The 11,178-nt window shown below is 42.1% G+C and overlaps 1 protein-coding gene across 1 annotated transcript in view; it reads left to right on the forward strand.

Annotated features, from left to right (window-relative positions):
• LOC116401554 (leucyl-cystinyl aminopeptidase-like) overlaps positions 1-6,730 on the forward strand; it is a 10,940-nt gene extending 4,210 nt beyond the window's left edge. Inside the window, exons 9-21 of the mRNA XM_031880013.1 lie at positions 62-213; positions 306-419; positions 513-644; positions 821-955; positions 1,447-1,607; positions 1,692-1,780; positions 1,870-2,056; positions 2,181-2,337; positions 2,732-2,916; positions 3,136-3,297; positions 3,665-3,805; positions 3,918-3,999; positions 4,152-6,730. Coding sequence (XP_031735873.1) covers positions 62-213; positions 306-419; positions 513-644; positions 821-955; positions 1,447-1,607; positions 1,692-1,780; positions 1,870-2,056; positions 2,181-2,337; positions 2,732-2,916; positions 3,136-3,297; positions 3,665-3,805; positions 3,918-3,999; positions 4,152-4,283 — 1,829 coding nt within the window. The 3' untranslated portion in view covers positions 4,284-6,730. The remainder of the gene's footprint in view (positions 1-61; positions 214-305; positions 420-512; positions 645-820; positions 956-1,446; positions 1,608-1,691; positions 1,781-1,869; positions 2,057-2,180; positions 2,338-2,731; positions 2,917-3,135; positions 3,298-3,664; positions 3,806-3,917; positions 4,000-4,151) is intronic.
• Positions 6,731-11,178: the final 4,448 nt, after the last annotated feature.

Below are 11,178 nucleotides of genomic sequence, written 5' to 3' on the forward strand. Positions count from 1 at the left end.
CCCCCCCCCCCCCCCCCCCCGCCTTTACACATCCCAATATTCTTCCTTTCACTTTTGTCAGACTTGGTAGCCATCCCAGACTTCCTGGCAGGAGCGATGGAGAACTGGGGACTCATCACTTTCAGAGAGACCAGCCTGCTGGTGGGCAAACAGTCCTCTCCTCTGGAAAAACAAGTAGTTGCCTCTGTCATCGCGCATGAGCTCGCTCATCAGGTAGTTGTGTTTGCCTGTTTGTTGGTGAACGTAGCTGACACGGTGAATATGCTACGGTCAGGTCCTAATCTATCTCCGATGATGTGTTGCAGTGGTTTGGAAACCTGGTGACGATGAGGTGGTGGAACGACCTGTGGCTCAACGAAGGCTTTGCCACATACATGCAGTACATGTCGCTGCAGGCTGTTTTTCCCAAGCTGGACATTGTACGTTTACACATCTGCCTCATATACTTTGAAGCAGATACAGCTGTGTGCTTCATTGTGTGCCTTCGCAGTAAACCCTGTGTTTATTTGCAGGGTAATTCGTTCCTGGCAGTAGGCTTCAGAGCGTTGGACAGTGATGCACTTAACTCCTCCCACGCTGTGTCGGCGGAGGTTAATACGCCAGAACAGGTGGAAGAGATGTTTGACTCCGTCTCCTATGAGAAGGTACACTTTTGTAATTTATATATACTCGGATAGATAGATGCAATTTTCATTAATTCACTGAACTTCCATATCCAGCTCTTTAACTCAGAGAGAACTGGGCCTCCCACTCATTCAGAGCTTTAGTCAGTGCTCTGTTTAGGGTGTGATCGCTGATGCTTTGTGCCTGTGTCTTCCAGGGTGCCTCCATTCTCCTGATGCTGAATGCCTCCCTGCCAGGGGACCAACAGTTCAGAAAAGGTATCATTCAATATCTGAAACAGTTCAGTGGATCAAACACGGACACCAACGACCTCTGGAACAGCCTTACACAGGTGTGTGTGTGTGTGTGTGTGTGTGTGTGTGTGTGTGTGTCTCACTTTGGCTACATCTAACGTTTAACTTCCCTCAGTGATCTGTCAGCCAGCCATGTGATCTGACATCAGCTGCGTTTGGCTAGTTTCACTGTCATCCCATAATGGTTGAGCTGCATTATCAACATAAAAAGCAGTAAATGGCTTCTGATGATAGTTGATCATGTCATCATTTATTGATCCTATAAGAGCTCACATTGCTTTGAGGGGATGTCAGAGCACAGCATGCTGTGGATACAGACAGTAGATTTACTGTCTAAAAGGTTTGAAAGCACGCGCCTCAGTTAACATCCCCTTTGGGTTTGGTTTGTAGAAATTGTAATCTTCTGAAAATAGCTGCAAAGTTTCAGACCACTGCCAGTCACGGTTGTCTTCATTTAATTTACATAACAAAAAACAATGAACATGCACACTGGACTGCACTGACTCTGGATTTCTCTTCCTCTCCTCAGGTTGAGGTCTCGGCGCAGCACCCGAATGTGTCAGAGATGATGAGCACGTGGACATCACAGAAAGGCTTCCCATTGGTCACTGTAAGCCGTAAGGGAGGTCAGGTGACCCTCACACAGGAGCCCTTCCTGCTCACATCCGACAATGCCACGCAGACTTCCAGGTGGGTTCAACTCTCCCCCCCCACACACACACACACAGATCATAGAAACACAATACAACCCTGACTGTATTTTGTTCTCTTTAGCTTGTGGAATATTCCGGTGACGTATGTAACTGACAACTGTAGTTTGGCCCCTGAGTGCAGACAGATGTTCACTCTGAAGAACAAGTCAGGTAAAACACAAAGCATTACCTGCAACATCAAGTTAAGAGTCAAGATTTTTATTTTGTGACAAATGCTACATTTTTGTGTGTGTTTTCAGGGACTCTGAAGGAGCTACCAGAAAGTGTAAAGTGGCTGAAGTTGAACTACAGAAACACAGGCTTCTACATCGTCCACTACGGAGAAGAGGGCTGGGCTGCTCTGATAACAGCTCTGTCCAACAATGTCGGTGTTCTTACACACGAGGACCGGGCCTCGCTCATACACAACATCTTTGCTCTTTCCAGGTAAAGCGGACAACATAAATAGTTGTTCTTCAAATTGCATTTAGTTACAAGAGAAACGGAAGTAGAGGAGTGTTTCATTCTCCACCTTTCTTTCCTCTCCCCCGCTGTCCTGTGTTTTTAACAGACTGGGACGCGTGTCCTTTCACCAAGTCCTCAACCTGTTGAAGTACATGACCAATGAAACTCATACTTCTCCTGTGACAGAGGCCTTGCTACAGCTCAACATCATCTACCAGCTGCTTGACAAAAGACAAGAGCACCATCTTGTGTCCCGCATGAAGGTACACACATGCACACGCACACGCACACGCACAGTTAAGAAATGTAGGTCACAATACATTTTGAGAATAAAGATATAATGAGCCACATTTCTGTCAAACACCTGCATAATATCTTAAGTTTTGAAAATCCTGAAAAAAATCTGTTTTTCAAAATCAATGTGTGGACTATGAAGTATTGTAGTGAGAGTAATTGTCTCAATAATGAGAAACATTAAAACACACATTTGTATATCTTGATTGGCTTTATTTAAGATGTAAGTTTTGATGGCACATTATTGTTGTATCAGGACATCTAGGATACAAGCGAACATCCCATGTCTGTGAAAATAAATCATACATTCTTATGTTTCTGTGCACTAATAAGATCCCTTATTGTTTTTGTTACATACGACAGGATTATATTCTGCATCAGTTTGGTTCTCTGATGGACAAGCAAACATGGGAAGAGGAGGAGAGTGTGTCTCAACAGGAGCTGCGCTCAGAGCTGCTTGGGATGGCCTGTAGTCTGAATGAAGAGAACTGCACTCAGCGAGCCCAAGCCCTGTTCAAAGAGTATGTCGAGTCCAATGGGACCTCACGGTACGTATAGCACACTATATACTTTTCAGTTGCTTTTCTGGGTCACATTGACAGCTGCAGCAGGGTGAGAGGTGCAGCGCAAACCTCTTTACAGAGATAGAATCCATGGGGGAATGTCTCTGGATGGAATTAGTATCTGACGTTGAGTTGTAGACCGTGAGCTGAATTTTGGTCCACTTTTAACCTAAAAATAGGTTTGCATCTTTATATTTCCTGTAGGATCCCAGGGGATCTGCAGCAAGTTGTATTCACTGTGGCTGCTCAATCGGATGAAGGTTGGGAGACTTTGCTCAGCATGTACGGACGTGTCACCTATGATGCAGAGAAGAGAAAGATGCTGCGGGGCCTCGCGTCTACTCAGAACGCACGGCTTATAGTGTGGTAAGTGTTTGTGTGTGTTGGCCTCTGGTCATCAAGCAGCAGCGTCTTTCCTTCCCCACTGAATGAGGGAACAATCCAATACACTTGTTCAAAGTGCCTTTTCTAATGTTTTTATTATTGGAACATTACTTTAAAACCAATGTGTAACAGAGCAGCAATATTTTGAATCTTGGGTACTGTGATAAACGTTGAGTTACAGTCACTTAAACACCAATATTTCAGATGTGATAAAACAGTTTTTAATTTTATGTGTTTTGTCTTCAGTAGTGATTTAAAGGGCTTGACAAGCAGTTTGTTTTCCTGCTGTATGGAGGTGAGTGTAGTGTAGTGTTATTTAAGCTCTGAACACTTATTGCGGTCTGTCTAGGATTCTAAAGGCAGGTCTGATGGGGGAGATCATCCAGACGCAGGAGTTGCCTTTGGTCATCAGCACCGTGTGTAAAGGCTTCACCGGCTACTTGTTTGTCTGGGACTTCATCCAAGAGAACTGGGACAGCCTCATAGAGAAGTAAGTGGTCCCTGTCAGCTCCATACAAGTCGTCACTGAGAACATATTTTAAGATTATTTTACATAAAAAAGGAAACGATAAATGTCAGCGTTTTTGTGTTTTTGGCTAAAGGTTCCCGATGGGCTCCTTTGCCATCCAGACAATCATCAACTCTGCCACCTCTCAGTTCTCCACACAGGCCCACCTTGATCAAGTATGTTTTGTTTCTTTTCTGACGCAGCGTATTTGAGGGTCTGTGCAATTGTTTGTGGGGAGATATTAACTGTTCACTGTGTTTTGCCAAGTGATAACATAACATCTGTGTGTGTGTGTGTGTGTGTGTGTGTGTGTGTGTGTGTTGTGCAGGTTCAGAGTTTCTTCTCCAGTTTGAAGGAGCGCGGCTCTCAGATGAGGAGCGTGCAGGAAGCTCTGGAAACCATCAGGCTGAACCAGCGCTGGATGGACAAGAACCTGCCCACGCTCCAAAAATGGCTCTAATACAGTCGCTCCATCCGGCCTCTGCCCCGCTGACGGGACAAAGGGGCACGACGTCAAGACAACAACGGTGTTTGCACTATTGTAGGACGGTGTCTCTTTATCCTTTATCCAGGCCAGAGTGCGAATCAAAGCCAGAGGTTTGGCTCTACCTGGGTGGACAAGGTGTTCTCTTGAGGTTAGTCCTGTGCGTTGTATTTGCTAGCTCAGGGTGGCTCTGATTGTGTGTCTGACAGGAAGTTGTCAGATGCGAACACACACTCCTCACAATTGATGCTGTCAACCAAACCTCTCCTCTGCAGCTCTCATCTAAACCTCATGCCTGAGCAGACCATCGTGCTTCACCCACACTCCTTTTCCTCCGCCTGCTCTCAGGCACCTAACTGTATGAGCTGTGCAATGGCCACTTCAAAAAAGAGGAAGTATGAAGAATGTCAACATTACTGTGTGAGTGTACTGTCAGTCAGTCCTAGACTTTATCTCAAATTGTCTGATATATGTGGATGCAGCTGTCGGGGATTTCTCAACGACGAGAAGTTGAAAGTACAGGTACGTTAGAGAGGAATTACACTGACCTTGCATCGCCATGTTATAAAATAGCTGCCTGCCATTCTGACCTCTAGTTACACGTGCAACTGGAAGCATTTACTATATTAGTCATGATTTGGCTAAAAGATTGCTTGGTTGGTTGGTTGGTTGATAGCTTAAAATACCAAACTTGTATTTGCATCAATTGGATGTAGTGAGAAACCTTCCCACTGTGTACAGTAGATGGCGTACTGCACACCAGTGCAGGTTTAAAGCAACAACCAATGTGTCTTAGGTGAGAGCAGGCAGTGCTCGCTGGAGCCAAACGTTAATTTCTTTCTTCCTCTACGCGTCATAAGCCCAGTTTAGCTCTGATCAACACGTTTTTATTTCGATAGCTTTTTGCCTGCAGTGCAGTCCCTGTACAGACTCCTTTAACACCGTGTGCTCGTAAACTTGTAATTATAATGTAAATATGCTCAACCCTATAGTGTTTTCTCCTTCGATTTTGGATGTAATGTTTTGAACATCTTGACTTTTAACATTTTAGGATTTGCTTTGTGTTGTGTGTGTGTAAAGAGGAAATGTATCCATAGAATTGTTTAGGAGTCTTGGTCAAATAGTGTCTCCGTATATTTTGATTGACTTCCCCCGGGGAGGTCATTTGCTGATGAATGTTAGTGTTTTAAGGGCTAAGGTGCATAATGAAGATACAAAGTGTATAGAAGAACATTTATACTGGGCAGGACTCATCTGTCCAGTAAGCTAAATATACAGAAGGTTTAAAGTTAGTCTGCCATGTTGCTCCTGAGAACGAGGAGTAGCCTAGCTATTGTTTTTAGAAGGTGTCTGAACGTGTTTCCCCAGCTTTTGTTTTTAAGATTTTATTTAAATACAGTGGTACACTCATCCTGAGCTTTTTTTAAAGTGGTACTGCTTACTTATTCACTCAATCACTGTCATAATATTCCATATACTGGAGTAAATAACGTAGATTTAGATTTGATCATTTTCTTTGAACATCCTTAACACCTTCATGAGATATGCGTCTGTTTTTTTTTGTTGTCACATTATCTTCTTCTGGAACCTTTTTGTTCCATTTATGTAAAAACTTTTCTCAAACGTGGCTCAAAAAGGAAACGCACATTGGTTTAACTCCGGGTAGCATTATCTCATCTGAAATGAAAACGGCCACGTGCCTGTTGCTGCACTAGCGACTCCTACTGGTTGGTGGAAGTGGCTGCTGGGAGGAGGGGGACCAGCCGTGTTTAGGCCCTATTAGTGAGATGGCAGGTGGAAAAACACACACCGAGAGACATCATGTGTTTCAAAAGCATGGCTGTCTACACTCTGCCCAGGTGTGGGTGTGTGCAGCATGAAGGATCTCTACAGAGGATTGTGCATTCCAAACAGGAGAAAGGATTAGTGTGACACTTTACTTTGAAGGATCTCATGGCAGTTTTGCTCTGTCTAGAGACTATCAACAGTATTTGACTTGTTCCATCCATCCGTGTGAATAGGCCTTCAAATACACAACTCAAATCTTTTACGTCGTCACTAATTTTACTTTAATTTTTTTTTCCAGCTGCCAGCAATCAGATGAATTAATCAGCTTCATTGAGGCTCTGGCACTTTAATGTTCCCTCATGTTTTTGTTAAGAAGACAACTGTTTCATGTGAAGTCGGTTGCAATAAGCTTTAAGAGACAAGAGTTGCTGATGTCAATCAGGTACCACGCTCAGTGGAAGTTGGTGAATCAGGGATGTGGCCGGTCTGATGACAGGATTGTACTAGAGTACCACATGTGCAGTGAACCCAATCGGATCGTCTTTGTTTTTGCACTGGGATAAAATGCTGCAGATGCTTTTGAAACTGTGTTGCTCCTTATGTGAATAAGATATAAATAAAAGTTGTTTTCTGAAGATGTTGGATTTTACTTTTTTTGTTCAAATACAAAGGCGACACAATACTAAAGATGATGCAACTTTTAAGATTTCAAATGTAAATCTGAGGAAGGACTTGAAAGCTGTTCCTCCTAATCCATTTCATGAAGCTTCGTCACATTCGGGGACAAAAATGTATTTTACAGTCTTGCTTTTGATAAATCAATTGTGAATATCAGGCTGCAAGACCTCTAAATCCCAACTGTGTAAACACAGTGGAGATGTTGGATGTGATTTACAGTGAAAAGCCTTTCACACGACGCTTCTCGCTTGTACCACCAGAGGTCTCTCTAGGTCTTCTGGAAACATGCCGAGTTGCTCTCATTCATATTTTCCATTGTAGGCTTCTGTTTAAAACGTGGATGTAAATTCTGCTCAACTGTGTATGTTGTGGAATGATCGTCTAAACGGATTTTAGGTGGTGAGTGAGTGTGCACCTCTGTGTCTGTCCACGGCTTATCTTGCATTCTGCTGCAGCAACCTGCAAAATATTTTTGGGTGGCCAGTCATGGCTGCATGCTCACCTCTTGGTTGAGGTGAGTCACACTTTCTCAAAGCAGCTTTTATTGACTGTGTTAAACTGCCATTGACTGCCTGCTGACTCCTCAGTCACTAAACCGGTCCCCGGCTGTTCGGGGGTGCTAATAATAACACAGCTGAGTGCGACTCTTGACTCCCCATCTTTCTGGGCCAGAGACAGTTCCGAAAGGAGACGGCCCACTGACAGTCACTGTGCCTTCCAATACCCACACTATCATACTTTTTAGTAAACCAGAAAAATATTTAGTATGTCCCAATACAGTGTGTGTCAAATGCAGTATACCAAAAATACCAGGATGCCCAACTACATCCATTTGCATTTTGCAGTATGCAAGTCAGCATGATTTTCTGCCTATTCTGACCCACAATCCCCTTTGCAGCAGGTATGGAAGCAAGAGGGGCAAAGTTCAAGGTGCAATGTTAAGTTCTAATTAAGTGCATTGGGACAGTACAGACTTTGTAAGGGCTGCTGCAGTGTGTACTAAAAGTAAAAAGAAAAAGTTTGCAATTTGGAACACAGCTTCAGTTTCCTGTTTCTTTGTTTCATGGGTTTCGCCACTGGCCTGTCCTGTCTTATGTCATTGAATAAGCATGTAATTTAATCCCATATAATAGATTTGATTGGACAGTTTTAATATCACTCTCATTAGTTTGCCAGGGAGAAAAACATATAAATTATATTTGTGAGTGTTCGATCTCGTTATGGACATTCTGAGCATCAAAGACTTCATTTCCTGCATTCTGTTGACTTTTTATGCACCAGTTTATAGTGGAAATGTCTTTATTCATGTAAAGGAAACGAACTTCAGACGACAGGTGACAACATTGAAAAATATAATGAAATACAAAGCAGGAAGGTTATCAGGCATTCTGTTTTGCTTTCAAATATTTATGTTATCCCTGCTGAGCCAACACATACAGTATGTAGGCCTGATTTACACCTCCGTCCTCTTTGGTTTATTTAGTTTGGATAAATAACCTCTTTAAATGTGAATGTGGCACCGATTCACTGATAGCTACGGTATTTCATTTTACTTAATGTATTAACCCCTGGACACTAATAGATGCGTGTGTGTTTTAGCAAGATTTCTGCTCATGTTTGAAACGTTCGGCAAAAAATTGATACTAACCGATGTCACTTCCCATCGGGCATAAATCAAATCATTTCGTGGCTTACATCCAAATATTCACTTAACAAACCTCCAATAAAGCTTTTCAGAAGCACACGCAGCGACACAGAGCTTCAGGTCAGGACAGCGTTGTTCCATAGAAAACACACACACACAAACACACAAATTATATACTGTATATATAGATCTATCACACATTATGTACATATATACATAAATATACATTCTTAAGTTTCTTCAGAATTTTGTATGTAACCACTAAAGATTCAGTACATGGTCTGTATTGAGGGGTTGAGCTCTCAGTTCTTTGTAGGACGTAACATTGAGATTGTTAAAAATCAACTCTCATGTTTGCAAGCCTTGTGAGGTGTCATAATGTTGGTGTAACTCCTCTTAAAACTGTATTTTAAAAGGCCATAAAAATACTCAATAAACTGATAGCCAGGCATCATGTTTTTCAGCTAATCAATTTTATTGCACATAAAATCCAAAGAAACTGCAGCAAGTGCGGATCATACTGAAAGTATAATTTTTTTTTCACATTTATTTCAATTCAGTATTATTGTTTCCATGTATAAACACATTAATAACACCAAAACTTTAGACACGTTAAACATAAAATGTCCCATCTGACTTGTAGTGGAGTCAAAGTATTGAGTCTCACCAAAAAGAAGCCCTCTTACTTTAGAATACAAAACTTTAGAATTGTGCCGGTACTTTGAAACTGACGTTGAGTGCAGTACTTGCGTGAATGCACTAAGTTACTTTACACCTCTATCTTGTGCTCAGCGTTTTTACATCTTTGCACTGCTGACGTGTGGACGCAGATTTATGTCTTCTTTGTTAGAGAATGCAGCCATCGCGAAGCACAAATACAAAACAGATCAATCTCACACATGGGTGATCTGCAAACTCATTGTAGAATGTAGCCAGCGGTTATGTAAGGGGTTTCGTTAAAGAGGAGTATAAATTCATACTTCTAGGACAGGAGATTAAAGAGCAGAAATATTTAAAGCAGATAGGATCCTGTATCAGGCAACAACATGACCTCAATCTAAGTAAGACAAAAGGCTCGCACATTTACAAACAAACTGATTTGACTAGAACATGCGTCATGAGTCACAAACCTACTCCATCAAACAATGAATCAATCACTGTTGACCCCATTCAGTCACAACCTTTACTAGAAGAGCAACAACCATTTTAACTATGCCGTCCTGCCAAGTGGAGCAGTATCAGTGGAGCTGGTCATGGTCATAGTCACCTGCATGTGCAGCTTCAGCTCTGTGGGCATCAGATTGATCTGTGGATGCATTGATTTGTGTCAGTGAGATTAAACATTACATGACGCCTGATCACTGATACGCAAAGAATGGTAGGGAATGAGGAAACGTGAGTACTAGGTGAGCAGTGTGACTGGGGTTAGGGAACACAACAACACAATGCTCCATCACTCAACTCTTCAGTCTCTGTCTCTATTTATTTTCACCTTTGCTGTCAAATGCTACTGTTAACCAGCAATGTGAATGGAAATGTGGCTTCTCCAGTTTCTAAGTTTAGTGACACCGAGCCTGTAAATGTGTGTTCCCTGAAGACTATGACTACGAAGAGTCAGCTTGTGATGTTTGTTGAGATGTTGGAGACGGTGCATTGACCCTTGTGATTGAAACCACTGTTATACATTCTGTCTAAAATACAATCTGGGATGTCGTCGTCAAGAACGGTAATGATGTTGTGTTGCTTAAAGTACACTGGATCTTTTTGATGGGATTACGTTTTTATTTATTGGTAACGAATTGAATTTGCCGTTTTGTGCCATTTCAAAGTTGCTTTTCAGACCATTATACTTTACGGGTATGCTATCTCATCATGAGATGATACTACATTTGTACTCTCACGTTTTAATCTTTCTGACTGTCCAATTTTAGTCTTACCACTTTTACAAATCAGCCTTTCCACAGACAGACAGCTGGTTGAGTCACAGATTTTGTGATAACCTGCAAGCTTCTGAGATGTTAGGATATTACGTTACCACTCCTCTGTCGAGACACTGCTGTGCTGCTGTGCTGCTCCACTAGAGGACCCTCTAACTTTCCTCTCTCTGGTCCACATACAGAACATCTGCTGTGGGTGCTAGACTAGTATGAATGATGCAGTTGCAGTTCAGCATAAATTGTAGTGTTTCTAAAGAGAAGCTAAGCAGATTCTATCGGTAATAGGTCCTTATGAGGTTGATCCCATTTTATATATCTCAGTATGTTTGTGTTGCTCCAGGACTTTTGAGGTAGCTATGATTCTGACAATATGTTTAGCGTTAGGGAAGACAATGAGTACGGCTGGTCATTTTCAGGGATTAGTCAATATGTGTCTATCTAGCACTATCATTACATTAGATTTAAATGTTCAAGACGCACCCTGTCATTATACTGACAAATATTAATTGAACTAGCAGAGGTCCAAAAATACTGTGAAAGTATTCAGTATCAGAACAGCCGTTTAAACAGCAGTCACTTCAGGTCATACTGGACATGTGAAGCTGCACGAAGCAATTCAAAGTATTTGTTGAAATGTGATACATCATGATAAAGCTCTGAGGGTTCGTGACTGTCTGAGGACAAGCTGTTATCTCCATCCAGGCCTTCTGTCAGTTAATCTTGCCCCAGGAACCTGGCACCCATTGGATTAAATTAAAATAAAAAGTACATGACAGAAGTATAAACAAAAGGCAGAGGCATATCTGACCCCATTCACAACCAG

Source organism: Anarrhichthys ocellatus, unplaced genomic scaffold (genome assembly GCF_004355925.1).
Source record: "Anarrhichthys ocellatus isolate YVR2014 unplaced genomic scaffold, GSC_Weel_1.0 scaffold525, whole genome shotgun sequence".
Taxonomy (NCBI): domain Eukaryota; kingdom Metazoa; phylum Chordata; class Actinopteri; order Perciformes; family Anarhichadidae; genus Anarrhichthys; species Anarrhichthys ocellatus.